The 24,977-nt window shown below is 35.8% G+C and overlaps 2 protein-coding genes across 2 annotated transcripts in view; one reads left to right on the top strand and one right to left on the bottom strand.

The window, feature by feature from the left end:
* Positions 1 to 24,977, bottom strand: part of cfap61 (cilia and flagella associated protein 61) — a 337,473-nt gene that overhangs the window by 250,952 nt on the left and 61,544 nt on the right. Inside the window, exons 3-7 of the mRNA XM_039748028.1 lie at positions 3,052 to 3,205; positions 2,327 to 2,477; positions 1,291 to 1,367; positions 621 to 688; positions 420 to 537 (exon numbers count right to left, since the gene is read on the bottom strand). Coding sequence (XP_039603962.1) covers positions 420 to 537; positions 621 to 688; positions 1,291 to 1,367; positions 2,327 to 2,477; positions 3,052 to 3,194 — 557 coding nt within the window. The 5' untranslated portion in view covers positions 3,195 to 3,205. The remainder of the gene's footprint in view (positions 1 to 419; positions 538 to 620; positions 689 to 1,290; positions 1,368 to 2,326; positions 2,478 to 3,051; positions 3,206 to 24,977) is intronic.
* Positions 6,212 to 24,977, top strand: part of LOC120525608 (crooked neck-like protein 1) — a 59,494-nt gene continuing 40,728 nt past the window's right edge. The window contains 1 exon segment of the mRNA XM_039748030.1: positions 6,212 to 6,364. Within this exon segment, the coding sequence (XP_039603964.1) occupies positions 6,317 to 6,364 (48 nt within the window). The 5' untranslated portion in view covers positions 6,212 to 6,316.

Raw genomic sequence — 24,977 nt, forward strand, 5'->3', positions numbered from 1 at the left:
AAAACTCAACAAAAAACTCATAAAACAAGAGTTTATATCCCAGTAAGCGGAGGACATCTGGCTGACACACACAAGTTGCAGGCAAATAGTTAACTTTCTGTGTGCCATTTGCATGTTCTTGCTATGTCTGAATGAATGTTTTTGACTGGACACTCTAGTTTTCACATCGTATTAAAAAGAGTACTGTACATGAGTGTGTGTGTGAATGTACCTTGTGATAGACAGGCTTCCAATCAGACTCAGAACCACATGACCCATAATTAACTGATGGATTTATTGGAAACATTTCTTTTTTATTCTTCAGAAAATTAGATTTTTGTTGCTTTAAATAATACCTATTTTAGTATGCAGCTTTCCCACCATAACAGTACAATGACTATAACCTTTTTAATGTCAGAAATGTGCATAACATCACTCACCTCGCCTTACGGACCCGAAGTACTGGGAAATGCAGATGGCGATGAGCAATAAAAGCAGTGTACTGACACACTGTTTCTGGATCTAGGACAGGCTCAAACACAGCTTCCAGTGATGACTCTTAAAATGAAAATGTTTAATTGTTAATTTTTTTGCTTTAACAAAAAAAAAAAACACCTTAAGACAAAATGCAAAAATCTTACCTAAAGAAACAGTGCTTGGAATGAAAAGAAATATATAATGTAGTTCTGGGACAGCATTGAAAACGGTTCTGTAGTTATAAAAAAAAAGCAACAAGAGAATGATCAATTTCTAGGTTTTAATTGGGAAATGGTGAAATATACATAAAATCTTAAATAATGCAAAGAAATAATATTTGCTTATCTAGATCTGTCTTTTATATATAATAAAGCAGTTATCAGTAGATGGAATATATCTTGTGTTTTTGATTACTAGCTTATAAACATTACTATGTAGTAATTCTTTAGTATGTTTTTAAAATTTATAAAAATAAAAACAAATTAATATTTACAGTAAAAGTAAAGCAAAATAATAAACACTATGACAAAAACATGTAGTGCAGGCTTTTTATGTGGGGCCTCAACTATGGGAAAAAATGTCACCTGCTCAACTGCTTCAAGAGCAGCTTTTGCAGCTTCATTCAATGGCAGTCTGTGTGCTGTGCTGTAAACCACTTCTCGTTATCCCACGATTATTATTCACATGAAAATATAGAACTTAAAATATTACATAATATTATAACTGTCTTTGATCTTCATATTCTTTTATCAGATTTGAATGATTTTTTAACAAACATTTATAATTATTTTAATATAAATTAATAAGTGCTTTGCAGTCCTTGTTAATTCTCACCTGATGATTTCTTTAGCACCTTCTAAAGCATAATCAGCTTGTGCCACAAATAAGTGCATGAACAGAGTGTTTAAGGGCTGCAAAATATATGACAAAAAATCAAATATTAATTTAAACAATAGCCATTGATGTATAATAATTTATCTACTACTTGAAAATAATATAGTGAAATGCTGTGTCAAAAACATATACTTGTTCCCTTTGGATAAAAAAATGACACTGTTCTAGTAAACTTGTGTAACTAAATTACCCAAACTGTAACTACAATTCACAGATAATCAGTGCCATCTAGTGGTAAGCACTGATAATAAAAAGAGTTAATTGTTTCATGAAAGTACTTTGATCATTGTGATGAGTTATTTAATAATAATAATAATAATTTATTATTTATATAGCACCTTAAAAATAACATTTTTAAAAGCCATATTTTTTAAAACAACATTTAAAGAAGCATAGAGTGAGGTAGTTACAGGGAAACATAGAGGTGAACCATAAAAAATACTTTTAAAGCTAAAAAAAATTAATTCTTATTACAAAATACATTTTCTAAATATGTCAGTCTTGAACATGGCTAAAAGGTCCCTGAGAAATGAATCAACAATTCATATATGTAATTGCAAACAAGAAAACAACGAATAATCTGTGCTAATTTGTCAATTTTGTATAATCTTTTATTATCTGAATGATAAAGGAAATCAATGAATAATCAATAACAAAATTAAAACATGAAAGTAAACAAGCAATAATCAGAGTCAAAATTCATTCTGCAATAAGCAGCTCAGTCTGCCGTTTATTTAAAATGTGTGAATAAAATTTTCTTTTGCTTGCTTTTAGAACTTAGTGGTAATAGTAAGTTAACTCTTATTAGCATCCACATTTTCCAGTTTTCCCTCTATAATCTCCTGAGGCAGTGTCTTATTAAATACTTCAAAATATACTACTGTATATCTGATACAATGTACTATTTCTAGACCTGATTAGTATATCTAGTCAAAAAATGTGGATAAATGTTACTTTTTTTAAAATAAATACTTACAGTGTATTCATTACTTTTGTAATTACTTTGAATCCAAGGGACCCACTCAGCAGGGTCAGCGAGACTGTGATTGGGATAATCGAGAAATGCAGCATGGGCAACGATCTCCTTATTGTCATTTTCAAGGGTTACTGCTAGGTTTGATTTTTCCCTTGGTAGTAAATAAGATACATTTTATAAACATAACATATTAATGTACCAATTAAGCAAACATTTCATTTCTATAGCAATATATACAAGTTGTATTTTGAAAATCATTTGCTAATTATCAAATGTAAACCATTAACAAGTTCAATAAATAAACAGGCCTCTCTCTATTTTCATGTGTTGGACATTGAATAGGATTAGAATGTAGCTTTTTTGTATTTAGAATAGAATCCGTTCATATATACTAAGAAAATTTCACAAAAAAGTTAGAGAAAAGTCAAGCAAAATGACACCTTTTATTGGCTAACTAAAAAGATTACAATATGAAGCTTTCGAGGCAAGACTGCCTGAAGAAGGGGCCTGAGTTGCCTCGAAAGCTTCCCTATTGTAATCTTTTTTGTTAGCCAGTAAAAGGTGTCACTTTGCTTGACTTTTCTCTACATTCATAATGGCTAACACGGTGCAACACCCTAATAATATATTCACTTCAAGGGTCACCTGGTGTCACCAGGAGACATATCTTTGTAATTACATTTTAGTATTATTAGATTAAAAAATAAGTAAAAACCTAAACTCACAGCAAGTAAAGTACATTAATTCTTCCAAACATCCCTGTGGTTGAAGGAGTGATCAGTTTGCTTATTTCATGAGCATCGAGCGATTCTGTGCGTCTGGAGGTGATCACCTCTTCAGTACTACTTAAAGATGCAACAGCTGACATTTTTTTTCTTTCTAAAAACAAAAATACGCAGATGAATATGGGAAATCTAAATGTTTAAGCATCATAATAAAAAATAGCACACTTCAAAGATCAGGTGAACTTTACTGAATCCCACTGAAAAACACTTTACTTACCATGAATGAAAACACAATAATAAGCACTGCAAAACATCTAACCCAACTTACAGTAGTGCAGATCAATAAGAAAATTCTGATAAAAGAAAAAACACTCTGCAAAAATTGTTCTTGTGTTTTGCATTTGTACATGATGATACTTTTTGCTGATTTTGTAAAAAATTACAATTTAATAAGTAGCAGCTTATTATTCACATTTTTAATATTTTGAAGTCATTTTAGTATTCTGGTCTCATAAACTATGTAGTTAAAATACACTATACTGTATTTGATTGCATATCCTTCTGAATATGTTCACTATCAATTATAGTATGGCTATTACATAGTATACACAGTACGTTCACACAGTATAGACTCCTACCTTTTGATGGCTCTCCATATCACACATATTTACATTATTTTTATAATCCATGGTAGGTGCTCTCCTGTTTTCCTTACATTGCTTAAGGAGCAGTGTGAACATGCCTAAAAAACTACTTGAAACCAACTAGTTCATATAATCAGCTCTTACTACAAATTGCACAAGTCTTGTTCTTTAACATGCCTGTTCTCCAACAATATATTGTAGACACTGTACGTTTTAGATTGCATTGTATATATAATTTATTATTTTACACAAGCATTTATACTACATTTTAAATATATGGCCAAAAATAAAAAAACTAAATATTATCAAAAGAGTCCAACCAAACAGTACATTTAAAACTCATGGGAATACTGTATTAGTAGTTATCAAGATATTTTAACTGTAACTATGTAGTAAATAATGGCATTTATCTTAAAACAATAAAACAATAAAATGTACATTACATTACTTAAATACATACTAATCAATGCAAGGCCTTTTACCCTAGTTTTTGGACAAAGGGCATTTTAAATGATTATATTACAATATAAGCCTGACAAAAAAATGTGAGCCATAGGTTTAAATTTATTGAATATTAACGATGGAATGATGAACTGAAGTGATAATTTTAATGAAAAATGCAAGACAGACAAATATAACAACAATTTTGATTTCTTAAAGAGCATTGTTAAAGTAATTGGCTTAACTTTCAGAATACTGCAGATGACAATGGAAAATTCAAGGGAAATCAAAAGATGTTATATTTACAGACAAAAAAATATAAAATAAATACACATCATAATGCAAAAGAAACAAATAGAAGCGTGAATATCTTAATTTTTTACAATTTGGGGAAACTTTTTTCTATGATAAGAGATCACTGCATAATTTAACATAATACACAATTTTGCTTTTGACATTATTTATGGCATGTAGTGTTGATAATTATTTCTCTGCATACATTTTTGCATCCAAAACATAATTAAGATCAAAATAAAAAAGATACAGGTGGAACTTGATGCTACTGGCTTGCAGCCAGACATGATACCATCTATGTAAATTGGAGACTGTTGCTGGGATTGTTCTTACTATTAAATACAAAACACCATTGTGGTTTTCTCTGATTTGATCACAATTAAATTAACTTTCCATTGAGGTACAATTTTTCGGGGCCTTAGGGCCATGAGATTCATCCATTAGTGAAATCTATTTTTATTTAGTCACCTGCAAACATTGAAGAATTGCTTGTCAGCCAGTGAATTAAACAGGGTCATGAAACTTTATGTGTATACATAAGCTTACTTTATTTGTTTCTATATTCTAACAAATGATAAAAATTATTTTCTGCCATTAACTTGGCCCCCAACCTGCAAAAAGTATACTTTAACATATATAAATGTCTTATTTTAAGGGAATACATATCATATTTTACCTCATGAGATTAAATATCTCATTTAACATTGTGCATGCAAGATAATCTTTCTTCATTTAAGAGAACTGGTTTTCAATTATCTGACCTGAATATTAAGTATAATTCCAAGAAAATTCTGACGTTAAAAATAGGGAGCAGTCCATGGTGTATTTTCTTGTTTCAAGAACCAAACATTTCTAGGCTGTTTTTATTTCTAAACTTGCTTACTACATCAGATTACTTCATCAGAGTCTTATCAGGTAAAATTTTCTTGCTGTGCAGGCAGATATCTTTGCTTATTTCAAGCATTTGTTTTTTAAAATAATTTTGTATATCTTATTTTGTTACTGGTATTTTTGCAGTACTGAATTTTTTATACTTTATGTTATAATTCACACTGTAAAAAACTATTTTTAACAAGCCGTATTTCAAAGAATAATATAAACAGTAAAAAACACAAATAATTGACTACCATTCATGTATTATTAGGACATTATCATGTATTCCATTAGTCACATCACGGCGAACCTTTAATAATAAATTTGCAAATTTCTGGATTGTGTTCGGGGCTGCGGAGAATTTAGAACTGCTTCGTTTTCCGTTCCTTGTATCTCCCCGTTAATGGTATTTTTTACTAAACAACGGTAACTTATTCGCAGCAGGGAAAAATATTGTCATAAAATAGCCGGGAGAAAAACCTGTGTTGTTGAAATAACCAGACACTCGTCTTCATGCAGAATATTAATGCTTTATGGTAGAAGTGATGTGACTTCGCCAGTGTTACTCTGTAATTAAAACGATCTACCGCAGGAACTTCGTAATTTCAACAATGAAAGTAAACTTTGAGGAAGTGTGGAAGACATTTTTAAATGTTTTAATCTGAACTGAAAATGTGATGTGATTTAACTATTGTAAACATTGGAATGAACAGCTTATACCTGTAAAATAAACATACATAAACCGCTCCGTTACAGTACCTTCTGTGGTTTAGGAAAGATGCAGTCAAAAATGGTTCTCACTCGAGCTCTCAAACGACGAAAGAGAAACTATCATCACCGTGGAAACGGGACGCTTTCAGTGTCACCGTAACAACGACCTCCTGTCAAAGGTGAAAGGGTACCGCGCCTGCGCTCAACTTCATGGCGGCTCGCCGGACTGTCTAGGAAAATATAAACACGTTTTTAAAGCGTTATTGTTGATCGGTGTCGTATATTTGTCTATAACGCTAAAAATGGCTTCGACTGCTGCTGGAAAACAGAGAATACCGAAGGTTGCTAAGGTAAACATGTTAATAGTATTTCATAATTAAAAACAATTAGCTGGAAATGTGGCCTGTTTTGTGTTGTTTATTAAGTTATTATTACTGTGCCAGCCATTATTGATGTAGAAAATATCTCTGTATTTTACAGGCTTAATAAGTGATGACTTATGTTTGTTGTGCGAACATGATTTTATTAGTGTGTATTTCGCAGTACAATTAAGCCAACGTCACTTTGGTTAATCGTCTTTTCCTGTTTTGTTTCTGTCGAGGTGCAGAGAACAAGTTACCTCCGATGAATGCTTTGCAGTGAAATTATTGAGTTTTTGGCCATGTTTTTATTTCCCCACCACGAAACTAAACGTATTTCCTCCACTGGTGATACAGTGCATTAAGGAATATACTGTTATGTAAAATCGATAAGAGTTTTTCTTAGTGTGTTGAAAATTGCTTTTATTTAGAAAAGTAGGAAACGTGTAGTAATAAGAGTAATCTCCACATGAGTTTAAAAAGGTTTTACCTTATCTAAATTTTTGGTGTACAAATAAAATAACTGAAACTCTGTGATCAAAAGCAAGAAATGCAGGACAAAAGAACAAGAGTTGGCAAACGACACTCAGACTCATTTGGTCATTGTTATAATCGAATTTGAATAAGTTTCAATTCGTTTTTGATTTTTTATGTAAAGATGTTGCAGTATTTACATTATCAAACAAGTTAAGAACTTTTCAAAACATTTTGACATTTTCGATTAGGTGTTAAGTATTTCTAGTTTGTACCTGATGAGTTGTCTCATACTTGCCTAAAATAGTGTCCTACAGAGCTGCACGCTGAAACTGGTTTTTTTTTTCGTGCTGTTTATTGCATTTTTGAGATATCATCTTAGAGTTTTATTTTGTATACTATCTTTTGAGCCCGTTTATGACACTTTTTCTACACTCTTCACTTTAGACAAATTACCATGAGAAGAGTTTATTACTGTGCCAGCCATTATTGAATAACCTGTATATATTTTTGTTTAGCACTAATGTTTTTATTTGTTAATTAATTTTTAATTTCAATAGCCTGTGTTTATTGTCATTATACTAAAACCCACATTATGGTACATGAGCCATATAGTAAATTATGTACATCCTGACAGTTTGGTTAATTGACAGGGTGTAGATCGGGGTATTGCATGCACAGATCTGATCACAATCTGATATTTGGGTGGTCACCTACCAGGTAATGCTTACACCCTGTCAAGTAAGCGAGCTAGCCACCTTGGCAGTGACATCCAAGGTTTGATCCTCACAAGAGGATGCAAAAATTGCATACACCTGATTAGCCCCAATTAAGGTAAAACAGATGTTGTGTACTCTTTGTATTATTTGGCAGGTACTATATATCACTTTTTAAAATATGTAAATGAACAAATACTTAACACCATACATAACAGGAAATGTTCTCACCCACGCAGGCCTACTATTGAATGTTGTCTGCTGATTCCACCTCTGCCTGGTGTCAAATCTCAAACCAGACTCTCTTATCTGGTGGAACAAGCTGCCCGCCTCAATATGAAATTCTGACACTCTCAATGTTTTTAAGAAGCATCTGAAGAGTCCCTCTTGTTTGGTGAATTTCTGTCTTAACTGTATTAGCTATTAGGTTTTGTAAACAATTAATTATACTACATTGCATTTTGCTCCAAGCTCATTTTTGGTGATCAATTTTGTACTCTTGTTTAGTAACACTTGTTTCCAAACAGTCTCCCTGGCTGATGTTTACTTGATCATGTTGACCTCTTTTGTAAGTTGTTTTGGATAAAAGTGTCTATTAAGAAAAAAGTGTAAAATTAAATGAAAAGTGCAATGAAATTAAACTGTAATTTTCACCCATCAAAGTTGACTGTAGCGAGGTGCTCAGAGTTGTGACTGTGTGTTTCTGTGGTAGATGAGAGTGTACTGTGCAAAGCGGCTACTTTGATTCAGGAAGCTCAGAATTTATCCTTAGCGGCCTCATGTACAACACTGTGTGTAGAATTCACACTAAAACATGGCCTACGGACAAAACTGGAAATGTTTACGCACAAAAAAAAAAAAAAATCTGATGCATTAAACTGTGCATAAGCAAAGTTGTATGCACTTCACCCTTTATAACTCCCAATCAATCTGAATTTTTACACACATGCACGTGCTTACAGCCCCACTCCAACTCCTACCAGAATTAAATCTATTTGAATAAGCAAATCAATATAAATAGCCCTTTCATTCAGTGTTTTGTTAAAAGGCAATGGCGAAAGTACATGGGGAAAAAAAGAAGAATTTCAGCAAATGAGAAATGGAAGTCCTACTCAGTGGAGTGTAGGCAAGGAATAATGTACTATCTGGTGAATTAAGCAGCGGTATAAACAACACAAGGAAATTGATGTAGTGGTACAGCATGGTGCATTCACTCAGAATTTAAAGTTCAGAAAGTTGCACAGTGCTTGAAACAAAAAAAAGAAGTGGTCACGTATCAAAGTCTCTGTGAAAAGGCAATTTGCAGCCCACCATCTGAAAAAAATGTCTAAATCAGGATTAAAGTTCAAAGGTTGACCTTAATCTTGAAATTTACACTTTAATCTCATAGTTTATTTGTTAATAAAATAGAACATTGTAAATCTCATTTTAAAATTGATGTTTAATTTACTAGTGTTTCTCAAACCCCATTGTAACTAAAGTAGCACATTAAATGCTTCACATTCTAAGTGTTCTCCAATCCATTTGTTAATTGCTATGTTTTTCTTAAATGGGCTTTCTCTTACACCAGCAGGAGTGTGCATGCAATGATCGCCACACAATACATTACATTCATAATATTAAAGCTCTCTGAACATTTTAGAATACTAAGATGTATACTTGATATCATTTTCATGATGAAATTCATTAACCCATGTATTAAATATGTGGGAGCATGGTGCCACAGCTGTAGCGATGAGCTGGTGCCCTGCCTGGGGATTGTTCCTGCCTCTGGATGAAATAATTTATTGCAGCACTACTGTCTGTGTCAAACATACCAACTATCAATTCCTGTCCTTCCGATTTTTTTTCTCCACATAACCAATCTCCCCACAATAAGCATCTGAAATTAATGTAAATCCAGCTGTAAGCTTAGAATGCCAAAGCTTCAAAGGAACATTCAAAATCTTCATTATACATCTTTAATTATTCCATTCATCCATCCTTCCATGGTTACGCCAGTCCAAGCAAGCATCGAGTGTGAGGTGGGAACAGTCCCTGGATGGAGCACCAGCTCATCGCAGGGTAAATACAAGACTACACATACACTGGTAGTGTCAATTTAGCATCACCAAATCCCCTAACCTGCATGCTTTGAAAGAAAACCAAAGTAGTGCTTCTGCCACACCACAGTGCTCCCATGTGTTTAATTATTCACAGTACTGTATACATTATTTGAATGAAGTTGACAATTTATCTGTAAAATATAATATGCACACTTTAATACATTTCATCATGGAAGTAATATCAAGTACAGTGGTGTGAAAAACTATTTGCCCCCTTCCTGATTTCTTATTCTTTTGCATGTTTGTCACACAAAATGTTTCTGATCATCAAACACATTTAACCATTAGTCAAATATAACACAAGTAAACACAAAATGCAGTTTTTAAATGATGGTTTTTATTATTTTGGGAGAAAGAAATCCAAATCTGCATGGCCATGTGTGGAAAAGTAATTGCCCCTTGTTAAAAAATAACCTAACTGTGGTGTATCACACCTGAGTTCAATTTCCGTAGCCACCCCAGGCCTGATTACTGCCACACCTGTTTCAATCAATAAATCACTTAAATAGGAGCTGCCTGACACAGAGAAGTAGACCAAAAGCACCTCAAAAGCTAGACATCATGCCAAGATCCAAAGAAATTCAGGAACAAATGAGAACAGAAGTAATTGAGATCTATCAGTCTGGTAAAGGTTATAAAGCCATTTCTTTGGGACTCCAGCGAACCACAGTGAGAGCCATTATCCACAAATGGCAAAAACATGGAACAGTGGTGAACCTTCCCAGGAGTGGCCGGCCGACCAAAATTACCCCAAGAGCACAGAGACGACTCATCCGAGAGGTCACAAAAGACCCCAGGACAACGTCTAAAGAACTGCAGGCCTCACTTGCCTCAATTAAGGTCAGTGTTCACGACTCCACCATAAGAAAGAGACTGGGCAAAAACGGCCTGCATGGCAGATTTCCAAGATGCAAACCACTGTTAAGCAAAAAGAACATTAGGGCTCGTCTCAATTTTGCTAAGAAACATCTCAATGATTGCCAAGACTTTTGGGAAAATACCTTGTGGACTGATGAGACAAAAGTTGAACTTTTTGGAAGGCAAATGTCCCGTTACATCTGGCGTAAAAGGAACACAGCATTTCAGAAAAAGAATATCATACCAACAGTAAAATATGGTGGTGGTAGTGTGATGGTCTGGTGTTGTTTTGCTGCTTCAGGACCTGGAAGGCTTGCTGTGATAGATGGAACCATGAATTCTACTGTCTACCAAAAAATCCTGAAGGAGAATGTCCGGCCATCTGTTCGTCAACTCAAGCTGAAGCGATCTTGGGTGCTGCAACAGGACAATGACCCAAAACACACCAGCAAATCCACCTCTGAATGGCTGAAGAAAAACAAAATGAAGACTTTGGAGTGGCATAGTCAAAGTCCTGACCTGAATCCAATTGAGATGCTATGGCATGACCTTAAAAAGGCGGTTCATGCTAGAAAACCCTCAAATAAAGCTGAATTACAACAATTCTGCAAAGATGAGTGGGTCAAAATTCCTCCAGAGCTGTAAAGACTCATTGCAAGTTATCACAAACGCTTGATTGCAGTTATTGCTGCTAAGGGTGGCCCAACCAGTTATTAGGTTCAGGGGGCAATTACTTTTTCACACAGGGCCATGTAGGTTTGGAAACATTTTGTGTGACAAACATGCAAAAGAATAAGAAATCAGGAAGGGGGCAAATAGTTTTTCACACCACTGTATATATCCTAGTATCCTAACAGCACACAGATCCAAGAGGATTGCTCTTGAATAGTGCTGGGCGGTATACCAGTTCATAACAAAAAACGTTTTTTATCTATACTAATAAAAGGCAAAGCCCTCACTGACTCACTCACTCACGCACTGACTGACTCACTCACTCACTGACTCATCACTAATTCCCCAACTGTGGGTGTAAGGCTGAAATTTGGCAGGCTCATTCCTTACAGCTTACTTTCAAAAGTTGGGCAGGTTTCATTTCGAAATTCTACGCATAATGGCCATAACTGGAACCTATTTTTCTCCATATAATGTAATGGAGTTGAGCTCGACAGCAGTGGGGGGGGGCGGAGTTTCATGTGACATCATCACGCCTCCCACGTAATCACGTGAACTGACTGTCAACGCATTACGTAGAAAACCAGGAAGAGCTCCAAAAAGCGCTGAAGAAAACATGCATTATACAATTGAGAAGGCAGCGAAACAATAAGAAACGAGCGAGTGACACATACTGTACAAGCATATTCATGCCTGCAGCTACTTCGGAAACAAAGCACGGTGTAAACCTAAAGTTTAAATTAAGTTCATAGACAGGCTGCCACTGGCGTTTGTCATGCCCACGGCTAATGCGGGATACAAGTTTAATGAGAGGACGCAGGGTATAAACGACAGTTTTGATCACTTTCTAACTAAGTTCAAATTGCTGGTGAAAGACTGTGCTTCTGCAAATTTCAAGAGACTGTGTTTGTGGGGGGATTGACAGTTAAGGCGGGTGGAGGAGTGACGTCATCATCTCCCCTCCCATTCACCTCATTTCTCTCTGAGCTGAGCTCCGTGGCTAATGCCGTCTTCCGAAGCAACTTCGTCACACTGCCACCAAATACTCACAGAAAAATCCACAAGTTAATACACACGCTGTCTCTAGAGTTTCTCCACACTGAATCCTCCAGGCACTACTTACAAAAGGTTATAACTTCTTTAACCCACTACTTCTCCGCTGCGAGGCTCGGGTATTTTGCTAGTAAATAATAAAACTGCAACTTACAATTCCGTACCACAAATAGCATTATAAATGCATTAGGGCCATGGTGAAGGAAAAAAAATACGGACACAGGGAAGAAAAAAAAAACTATATGTCAAGAATAAAGTCGACATGTTGACTTTATTATCGATATTTCCACGTTATTCTCATAGTTTATTTTATAATTAAAGTAGAATGTCATAAATTAAACTTTGTTTAATTTACTAGATTTTCTCAAACCCCTTCATAAGTTAATGTAGCATATTAAATGCTTTGTGTTAAATGTTCCCTGACCCAGTTGTTAATCACTATGCACTTCTTAAACTGACTTCCTCCTACACTAAGAGCAGGTGCAGGCAGCGATCACCGCACAGAATACATTCACTTCATGATATTCCTGCTCTCTGAAAATGTAGAATGCCAAGATAAATACTTGATATAATTTTCAGGATGAAATGCATTAAAGCAGGTATTAAACATGCACGGTAGTGTGGCAGTGCTGCTGCTCCCTCGCAGTAAGGGGTCCCCAGGTGTACGTTCAGTTTAGAGAACTTTATGGCAGGTGTGACGAGGCTCCAAAAAAGTGGATGGATGGATGGGTATCGCTCAGGTTTAACTTAAATATTGTGTAAATGTTGGGTTCGTGATCTGGTGGCCAGAGACACAAACACAGAATTCAATGGATGTTCTTCTGTACGGGCTTTCTTTATTGCATGCGTGCTGTCTCTGTCCAACGTACTAAACCGTCAGTTCCTATACTTCCTTTTTCTTTCTCCACATAACCAATCGCCACACAATAATTGTTTTTCTGAAATTAAAACTAGTTATAAACGGAGTGTTCAGAACTTTAAAAAAAATCTTTGTTATACATGTTTAATTATGCCATCCATTCAGGGTTGCGCCCATCCTAGCCCAGCAAGCATTGTGTGCGAGGCAGGAGCAAATCCTGAACGCCAGCACATCACGGGGTGAATATGAGCAATACATACAGTATATACTCTATGTTTGGTATCATTCATTTCAGAATTTATCAAACTTTAATGTGATGTTTTTAGATTTTCAGATTCTTATTCCGTTTTTAAATTATAAACTACAAAATATCAAGAACTCACGTCCCGGAAGACGAGACTTTATGCCAAGAGATTAAACCATGCCCGGTGCTGGAAATAAAAGACAACAAGTAGGATAGCTGCTGTGCAGGCTTTTAAATGTTTGAAGCACTGCACGAGATAAAGATCACGTGGCATGGCAGCAGCAGCAAGCCAGCAGCTGATCAAGCAAAGAGGAGGTTAAAAAAAAAAAAACCCTGTATTTATTTCCCATTGTATCACCATTTAAGAGGGGGTTTCGGAAGAGTGACTGCGTCCCCTTGGGGTGCGTTCAACCCCCCTCTTCACAACACGAATGGCAGAAACGCAAAGTGGTTCAGGGGGCAATTACTTTTTCACACAGGGCCATGTAGGTTTGAATTTTTTTTCCTCCCTAAATAATAAAAACCATCATTTAAAAACTGCATTTTGTGTTTACTTGTGTTATATTTGACTAATGGTTAAATGTGTTTGATGATCAGAAACATTTTGTGTGACAAACATGCAGAAGAATAAGAAATCGGGAAGGGGGCAAATAGTTTTTCACACCACTGTACACTAGCAGGGTCAATATAGCATAACAAAACCCCACATCCTACATGACTTTGAAAGGAAACTGAAGCACGCCGAGTAAACCCACCAGAAAAACATGCAAATTCAAGGCAGGGTACACCTGAGACCACCTTGCTGCGAGGCAGCAGTGCAACCTCCACGCTACCGTGCTCCCACATGATTAATACATGCTTTAATGCATTTCATCATGAAAATTATATCAAGTATTTATCTTAGCATTGTAAATTTTCACGGAGCAGAAATATCATGAAATTAATATATTCTGTGTGCTGCCTGTGCCTCCTCTTAGTGCAAGAGGAAGTCAGTTTTAGAAGCATGTAGCGATTAACATGGCTCGGGAAACACTTAACACAAAGCATTTAATGTGCTACATAACTTATTGACGGGGTTTGAGAAAATCTAGTAAACTGAATATTCATTTTAAGATGAAGTTTAGTTAACAATGATAAATTACAAGAATAAAATCAACATGTCAATGTGGAAAAATAATAAACAGTTTGATCAATGTGGTGTATGTGACAAAAGTCATGCAGACCCTGTCTTGTCCATAGTGCACATGACAAGTGCAACTTCTTGTTTCTTCTAATGAACAAAAAACCACAAGTGACCAACTGATGAACTTAAAGGATGTGGTAAATGCTGATTAAAGCAAAATGTTGTAAGATGTAACGGTTTGAAATTCTTGTGCAGCTAAAGTCATAAGACAAAGGCCCTATAAAAGATTTGGGACACCGACCCCTCGAGGCAGATGAAGGGCAGGTGTCCTAGGACTGTGCTCTTCTGTCATTTTACCTTTGCCTGGTGTGTATTAATAAAAGATTTTTTACTAACTTTAATTATATCTCTCTGTCTTCAGTCACAAGAAACGACACGATAGAAAAAGTGTCAACGTCGACTTTATTCTTGTCATAAGCATCGAGATTAAAGTCAACATGTTGTCACAACACAGTATTCAACTTACATTCCTACCAAAGATATTTCTGTCGACTAAATAGAACCTACTTATATCCAAATTCGAGCTATTGAGCTGACGCCTGCCTGCCTGGATAAGTCACCCTCGCTTCGCTCTTACTTTTTTACCGTTCATTTAATCACGGCTAGTCGTGAAAAATTTAGAACATGGAAGGAGGATTACACTGAGTATGGCTTTACCAAAACAATTATTGACGGCGAATAAAGAATCCATTATTCATGAAGCTTCAATTGGTGATCTGTTTTTCTGCATTAACCTCATATTTTTTCATAGTTCTTCTCAAACCAAGGGAGTGCGAGGGTAAAATGAATCGGGAAGCGCTGATATATATATATATATATATATATATATATATATATATATATATATATATAGAATATATATATATAGAATATATTCAAATAGTTTTACTGTAAAATAATGCAAACAGTACGCGGCACGTACTAAAATATGAAAAAGTTTCTGTTTTAACAATGTGTTTACGCAGATTACTGTAGAAATGGAACACACATGAATTGCAAGTGTTCCAAATAACGATCTATTATTTCCATTCTAAAACTCCACTTCACTCCCAGATAATCAATCAAGACATGAGCTGGGAGAAGTTCGTGCATGTTCTAAGTCAGTGGGGGCATGGAATAGCCGGCTGCTTGCAGCTTGTCTTTATGGGCACATTTAGAGGACAAAGGATGCTGGCAGAGAGGTATGAATGGATTTAAGGTGGGCCGGATCTACAGGTTTTTTCGTAGGCTCTGGTAATTCTAGTGTTAAATAATATAGCTTCACTGTAATTTCATTAATAAGTTTGAAATGTTTTCCTGCAAGATAAATAATAAAACATTTTGAATTAAATCTGGAAGCTCCTTCTTGCCAGACTCAGTACAAGAAAGCTGCACACAGCTGAATAGACTAAGCTGTGAATAGCCAACCTTCCTCTAACCACTGCATTGATTCTTGGGTTTTCGAGTTTTTGTCCCCAGCACAATACTTAGACCAGAGATGTCTCTGAACTACTCTTTTCTGATTTAAAGTATGTGAAGACAGCTGCATCATTTTATGCTGTGATTTTTTTTATTTTTTATTTTTTTTTTAATTCCAAAGCTCTTACAGGAAAAAGTTATTTATTGCTATTAAAAGATAGAAAATCATGACTATTCCACTTTGAAGAGTGCTCATTGCTGTCAAAACATGTTTTAACAATTACTCAGTACACTGAATTATACTTCCCTAGTCCGCAAATGTTATGTTTGAACAGACCACATGACATGAGGAATGGGTTTGCAAAAAACCCACAAATTGAATCAGACTGACTGACTTTCAATAACAAAAAAGCAATCGACACATTTCATATATATAATCTATTACATAATTATTATACTCTCACAAAGTCTTTTTAACACTAGAATCACCATAACTGACTCCAGTTGAAACTGTGTTTTTAAATCCTTAATTATTTCATCTGTATGCATGTCACTCTCCTGTCCTTCCTTGATTTTTCCTGCATTGCAGCATTTCAGATGTCTATATTGCTACAACTCTGAAATCCTATTTATCAAATACGAGAGACATTCAAAAAGTTTCTGCACTTTATTTTTTAACTTTATTTATTAAGGATTTCAAAAACAAATTAAATTACTTTTCTACATAGTCACCTTTGTTTGTGATGCAATTTTCCTAGCGTTGTAAAAAGTTTTTAATGCAAAATTACTAATCCTCCCATCTTCACCGCTTCCATTGAAAATATAAGTGTGAAAATTTTTTGAATGTCCCTCGTATAATTGATATTTTTCTTTCTTTTTTTTTCACACAAAAGACTGGCGTTATCAGAATTACTAGATGCTATAAAGTCACTCCAAGGTGGAAAAACAGCAGGCACCGATGGCTACACTGCAGAGTTTTACAAGAAATTCTCCGCTCAGCTAGCTCCCCTCCTATTAGCAACATTTACAGAAGCCAGAGATAACCAATTTCTTCCACAAACCTTTCGCCAAGCATTAATCACTGTCTTTCCAAAACAAAATAAGGACTTATTACAATGTGCATCATACAGACCAATTTCACTTCTGAATAACGACGTTAACATACTCTCTAAAATCATAGCCAGAAGGATGGAGAAAATGCTCCCCTCGGTAATATCACAAGACCAAACTGGATTTATTAGGGGCCGACACTTATCTTCAAATCTTCGACGCCAGTTTAATGTAATATACTCGCTAACTAAATCAAACACCCCAGAAATAATATTATCATTGGATGCAGAAAAGGCATTCGACATGATTGAATGGAAATACCTTTTTACTACATTGGAGAAGTTTGGGTTTGGCCTGAACATTTGTGCATGGATTAAATTACTCCATACTAACCCAGAAGCTTCAGTTTGCATCAATAACATTTGCTCAGACTACTTTAAATTAGAATGTGGCACTAGACAAGGATGCCCCTTGTCACCGCTGCTGTTTGCGATTGCCATTGAACCACTGGCAATACATTGTCGAGATACTGATCAGATAAAGGGGATTAGCAGAGAAGGACTGGAACAGAAAATCTCATTATATGCAGATGATATGGTACTGTATATTTCGGACCCAGAAAATTCTGTGCCTGCAGTCATAGCAGCACTCACAGAATTTCAAAAGATCTCTGGTCTCAGAATTAATCTGAATAAAAATGTACTCTTTCCAGTGAACTCTCAAGCATATAATATTAGATTAGATACCCTACCTTTTATCATTGCAGAACAGTTTCAATACCTAGGGGTAAACATCACAAGTAAACATAAAGCTCTATATCAGCAAAATTTCGCCATCTGCATGGAAAAAATTAAACAAGACTTGCATAGATGGTCAACTCTTCATCTCACTGTAGCTCAGCGTTTCTCAACCTTTAAGTATATGCGACCCGAGTTTTCATAACAGGTTTAATCGCGCCCCCCCTAACATTTTTTTGAAATGTAGATGCATATTTTATTATACCTACTTAACTTTTATTGACATTTATCTAACTCTATATTTATTGTTCTAGTATAAGAATTTGTTTAAGTCAATTTGTTTTGGTTTCAACAGATGTTTTTTTCATATTTTTGATTGTTGTTTTCTTTTTTTCACATCTTCACGCCCCCCTTTTTGTTACTTCACGCCCCCTTAGGGGGGCCCGCCCCACAGGTTGAGAACCACTGCTCTAGCTGGAAGAATTAACACTGATAAGATGAATATTCTTCCTAAGCTCCTTTTGTTATTTCAAAACATCCCAATATACATTAATAAATCATTCTTTAAGCAATTAGATTCAACAATAACCTCATTTATTTGGAATTCAAAACATCCGCGCATCAAAAGAGCGACCCTACAAAGACAAAAGGCAGAAGGCGGCATGGCTCTACCTAACTTCCAGTTTTATTACTGGGCAGCAAATATACAGGTGATAAGAACCTGGACACAAATAGAAGAACATACACAGGCTTGGACCGCAATAGAAGTAAAATCCTGCAGTACCTCTTTGTATTCCTTGCTCTGTGCTCCAATAAACACACGTTATCGGCAATACAGTAATCCCTCCTCGATCGCGGGGGTTGCTTTCCAGACCCCGCCGCGATAGGTGAAAATCCGCGAAATATAAACCATATGTTTCTATGGTTATTTTTATATATTTTAAGCCCTTATAAACTCTCCCACACTTTATAAATATTCCCCGCAGAGTTATACAGCATAATCCCTTTGTATTCTCTTAGATATTAGGTAAGATTCATTGAAATTATGTATATAAACACACTGTTTATATACAGTAAAACCTAAATATTATTTTAAAGATATTGAGTGTCTTCGATATCACATGTTACAGCCATTACGATAGACAGGCCACCAGCAATAAATACGTACAATGCAACAAAAATAGTATACAGTAAATGTGAGTACAGTGACACTAAACGTACGTACATGTACTAAGTACTGTAAGTAGAAAATTAGTTATGGTTACTCACCAACAATGACAAGATGACTTGTCCGATAACAATGAGTTTTATTTTACTGCACAACAAAGGAGAGCGTTACAGCCCTTAAAGGAGCCACTTCAGGCGATTGTGTAGCACTACCGTTGTTCTTCTTCTGGCAGTCTTCAATCCAAATCCCTAAAGTAGATTCCATCCAGACTACTGCCTTATTACATCCACTTACAACTTGTTTTGCACCCTGGTTAAAAGGACACTGCGGCCGTAGATCTTATATTCCTTTCCTACTTTTTAAATAAAAAGAATCGTAGCCTTCAACAAATCCAAAACGTTTACCTTTTCGGCGATCGTTAACATCTTCCGTTTGCACTTGGGCATGGCCCCTGAAGCAGTAGCAGATCGTTTTGGAGCCATAATGAAGGGCTTGACTATGCACAAAGATAAACACAAAAGAGCACAACTCTTTACCCAGCGAAACACGTTGATGCTGAATGAGCGAGACGAGACTTCCTGGTTAACACTGCATTCAGCAAGCAGGAACTTAACTGTGTGCTCTGATTGGTTAGCTTCTCAGTCATCCGCCAATAGCGTCCCTTGTATGAAATCAACTGGGCAAACCAACTGAGGAAGCATGTACAGGAAGTAAAAAGACACATTATCCGCAGAACCTGCGAAGCAGCGAAAAGTCCGCATTATATATTTAGTTATGCTTTCATATAAAATCCGCGATAGAGCGAAACCGCGAAAGTCAAAGCGCGATATAGCGAGGGATTACTGTACACTAATAACCCAATTGTGCTCCACTTACTTAAAATCTGGAACCAATGTAGAAAGCATTTTAAGACGGAGAAGCTTCTATCTGTGGCACCCCTGCAAGAGAACCACCTCTTTCAACCTTCACAAACATATGCAGTTTTAATATCTGGAAAAAATTTGGAATTAACTTGCTTAGAGATCTTTATATAGACAATGTCTTTGCATCCTATGAACAATTACATTCCAAATTTAACATACCAGCTACACATTTCTTTCACTATCTTCAAATCAGGAACTTTGTTAAACAGAACCTTTCAGATTTTCCTCATCTTGCACCCTCATCCATGCTGGAAAAAATATTGCTCAATCTCAAGGAATTAGACTCCATCTCTACAATAAATAAAACCATTTTACAATCCCTTCCTTTCAAAGATCCAAGAGGACACTGGGAAAAAGATCTCTCAATTAATATATCAGAAAAGGAATGGAAAGTAGCAATGCAGAGAATTCACTCGAGCTCCATATGCGCAAAGCATACAATTATACAACTCAAAATTATATATCGAGCACATCTGTCTCGACTAAAACTCTCCAAAATGTTTCCAGGGCATGATCCAACCTGCGAACATTGCAACCAAGCCCCAGCCTCACTGGGTCACATGTTCTGGGCCTGCACCAAATTAACATTATTCTGGATAAAAATTTTGAATTACTTTTCAGACAGCCTTGGACTCACAATCCCTCCTAACCCATTAACAGCTGTGTTTGGGTTTCTTCCAGAGGGGCTTAAAGTGAAGAAAGACAAACAAATTGTGATTGCATTCACTACACTCTTAGCACGCAGACTCATTCTGATAAACTGGAAGAACCCAAACTCTCCTCTTTTAAGTCAGTGGGAAACCGATGTGTTATATTATTTGAAATTGGAAAAAATCAAATACTCAGAGGATCCGTACAGACTTTTTTCAAAACATAGCAGGATCTAATCAGTAATATTTTAAAATAAGTTCATAAAGCACAGAGAATTTATTAATTTAGGTATGTTTACAAGCCTTAAATTTTACCCCGTTTGGCTTGCTCTCTCTCTCAGGGGTGGAGATCGATCTGTTCTTAACTCAATTTTTCTTTTTGTAAAAACTTGATTGCTTTGTATGGATTGCAATAAAATGAATATAAAAAAAAAACAAAAAAACATTTCAGGATGTCTGATTCCGATTCGCTCTTGTCACAAATTATTTTAATCATACATTCACCTAGCATAGCCTCCAATAAGGCAATGGTCTAATTCGACGCATCTGATCCATGGGGATGTTATCATGAGAGGGCAGGATCTCAGCTGCTGCTTCAGTGGTGAATAGTCAGAAGTCAATTGACTGTCTTTACCAGACACCCGGCTGACTGAGTTTGCCATCTTCTGTAGGGATACAACAGTGGTATTCTCTTTTGGCCATGTGTTCAGCAACATGAGATAGGACATTGTCATTTAAGATTGAAAAAAAGATTTATATTTTTGATAACTTACTAATTGAAAACTCAGTGATAACCATTACTGTATTGACACATGGCGCATTCAGCCTATGTTTAAGATGGAAAATTAAATATGAAAAATTTGCATTAGAAAGGTAAGGATTGTGTTTTAAGAAAGAAGGGACAATGTAGAATAAATGAAAAATATTTTTAAAATTATCTTCACGTTCCCACCTGCAGTTAGTGTGCTTTGAAAATGAATTCTTAAATGATTTTGTGGATTTGAGAGGTCTACTGTTTAAACTCTGATACAGTTACGTTTCTCTTTATTGCTTTTTCAGAAAGCATTTATAGTTACCTGAATAAGGGAAAAAAAATATCAAAAGTCTGTACTGTTTACAAGTATGTGTTTCTGAGGCCTAAACATAGCTCAGCCAAAAACTCAAATTACATTTTTTCAATTTCAAGGGGGCTACTTTGACCAGGCAGGGTCATCAAATGTTTTAATTTCATCACATACTGTCTCCTGACTAATATGGGTAAACTTGGTAATTTTTCCAGAATTTTTTGAGTCTGAATTGTGTGGGCCATTGGTTGATTTGACATGAAATGATCCATTGAAAAATACTAAATTTAGACAGTCTTCAGCTTGTGTTGGTGCATTAACATACTTTGTTATGAAACGCTGATTACTTCTAAAAACTACTGCTGTTATGTTTCGATATTTATCCATGTATGTTATACTCATCCCCATCTTTATTTAGCCAGGTTTCCATTATTGCTGTAATACCTTAATTATGTTCTTTTGCATACAACTCCAACTCACTTGGTTTATTTTTGACACTTCTAGCATTAAGGCAAGCAATTTCTTATAACGTGTTACACATTTTACTTTTACATACGACATTGGGTTAGAATTTGCATTACTATGCATTTTTATTTTTACACTATTGTTTGTGAAAATCATAAAAACCTTGGCTAAACTGACTAACCTATTCTTACATCTCCCCAACACAATGATGTCCCTCTAGTTCAAATGTCACCTGTCACTGTGGAACGGGTCCCAGCTGTTCTAAAAAGAGTCCCAATGGCCCATAAACCTATATCCTTCTACCATACACCCAGATTTGAGCCACATATTAAGCCTTCTAATATCCTCAATCTTTCCTCGACTGGTGCATGGCACAGGCAGAACTTTCAGTTCTCCTTTCACCACCTGGGACTGATGTTGACTATGCACTTTGCATACTGACAGCTTTGCTGCTATCAGATACTTGGCACACTTTTTGCAGAACATCATCATGTGTTATATTTAAGGGTAGAAATGACAATTCCGGATTCAAATTTTTAAAAGCTGCTGATTGATGTAAGTGACCAATTTGCAGTACATGCTAGACCCTATCCCCATATGGAAATGATCACACTCACTTGCCAAGTAAAAACACAGTAGACTGTTGATGTCACCCGTGAGCCTTTCATTGGCAATGTGAGAAAAGTCACTGCTGACAATATGTTCACATTACTTTGTATGACAAATAAGCTCCTTCTCCAAAACACATGCCTGCTCCTTACTGAACTGTAAACAGAATCGGACAGGAGCTGCAAGTTCACAGTGAAAGGACACAAAAAACGGTCAAGGCACAGAGACAGTGATAGAACCCATACCCTGCATGATAAACGTAAATACATTGTACCCATTTTTGGTGCAAGATGCACTCCTACTGCAGATATAATAGTGGACTGGTGATAATGGAAAGTATTGTACTCAGTCCATTAAGCTGCCTGCAATTAGGTAAATAATTTTGTGAAATGTGTGTTGGATTATTGTGCCAGGGCTTGATTGACACTCAAAGGGGCAAATGAGCCCCTAGTAGTTTGTTAAACCAGTAGTAAGTGAGAGACAGAAAACAGATCTTTTTGTAAAAAAAAAGTGCAAAGTTCATCACAGCCTCACCTTCCCGTGCTGTGCCGACAAGAGGTATTCCCAGCAGCCTATATTACCACTGGCTGTTAATAGCCTGGCTTACCTCAAGTCTTGCTCATTGTATTCCCAGTGGGAGTTCTCTCATCCCATTTCATGACATCTCAGATGTATTCTCAGCAGGCTTCCATTGCCTAGTACCCATCCACTCTATTGCTCCTGTTCTTCAATGTCCATTAAAAGAAAATTGTTCTTTGCCCCCTTTTGTCAGATTGAGCCATTCCTTCTCCTTGAAAAACCCGGTCTTCACATTTTAACTTCCTGGATCATTCACAACTACACACCTACTCTTACCCTTGTTGCTGCGCTTAAAAAGCATTACCATCTTCATTACCCCTGCCAGCCACACCTGCTTCTGATCTGCTACAGTGATTATTCATTTGTGGGTAGAGGCATCGTTTCTCCTGTGCAGCATGTACCTCTTTAAATTAACTAATAACAAAGTTGAAAATAAAAATCTTGTCACTGTACCCATGGCATGCCTTGCCAAAATGTAAGTAAGGCTGTGATTTTATAAACTATTTACTCTGTACAGAAAAATACACTCTTTTTTTCCTTCTGGCTGACTGAAAAGTGTTTTGCATTTTGCAGTTGAACACTGAAGTGATTTTATCCTGAATTTCAGAGTAGCATTGCAGTGGTATTTATCTCACTGCATCCATTCAGATCATTTTCACTCCTGGTAGAACAAACAGTGTAAAACTGGAGAATAACCACACAATAAAACAAAAACAAAAAAAAACATGTATCACTACATAAAATACTATCTTCTTTATGGATATTTTATTTGCCCAGCTGATTCAAATGTGCAATTTTGCTTTTTAGGAGGGTTTTTTTTTTTGGATTCAAAATGTATGCTAACATTAAGTAAAGTGTTTGTAAAAAATATATATTTCTATTTGCTTATTTGGCTGATGTTTTTATCTGAAAGGATTTACAACATTTATGATACAATTGGTTACTTTTCTTTTTGATTGTCCATTTGAACCACAGGCAGGTCAAGCCTTAACCACCATACCATGCTGGCCATATGTATAAGCTGTGTGTCACTGAATGTTTTTACATTGAGTTGATTCATAAGTTCACTGTCTGTACCTTTTGGGAGTAAGAGGCCATTAATAAGAGCAAATGGATCCAGAAGTCACTTGCCATTGCCTTGGTGGTTATAGTACTGAAGAAGTGCATGGTGTTTCAATTGTTAATGTCCTCTGATTTTTATTTTTGCGTTAGCATGTTTTTGAAAAGTGACAATCAAAATTTGCTATCATTTAGTTAAATAAATTTTATCTATTAGTTGTCAAAATAATTGGAAGAATAAATTAAAAATTCTCTGTCTTCTTCTGTGCCAGTAGAAGCTTTCTGTGTAAATCAAAATCGTTTTGTTAGGTTCTAACACCTTCTTTCAGACTGTGGGATAGCTTGCTGGCATGTTGCTCTGTGAAGTCATGCTGCCTGTGCTGCTCTGCTGCTATTTCTTCTTTCCTGTTGTCAAGATTGTCTTCATCACTGTTCTCTACTTCAGCATTTTCTGCCCCCACTGAAAAACTGTAGGTAGATGTGTGTCTGGGCCAGAGGGACCCTTGTGGTCAGAATTAGTCTGGCCTTGCGTTTGCAGAGAATGTCCGTTGAAATGCCATATCTGCAATGTATTCTGCATTTGACACTGTTGATGATGATATAAAATGTTTTGTATGTGCTTGTTGTGAAGTGGTGGGAAGATTAGACTGTCGTGTTGTATCATGTGCATGCTGAGATGTTTTTTTGGAGTGGTATATCCATCCATAAGTGACGTGAAGTCTGGTCTTGGAGTATATG

This window comes from Polypterus senegalus, chromosome 3, assembly GCF_016835505.1.
Source record: "Polypterus senegalus isolate Bchr_013 chromosome 3, ASM1683550v1, whole genome shotgun sequence".
Taxonomy (NCBI): domain Eukaryota; kingdom Metazoa; phylum Chordata; class Cladistia; order Polypteriformes; family Polypteridae; genus Polypterus; species Polypterus senegalus.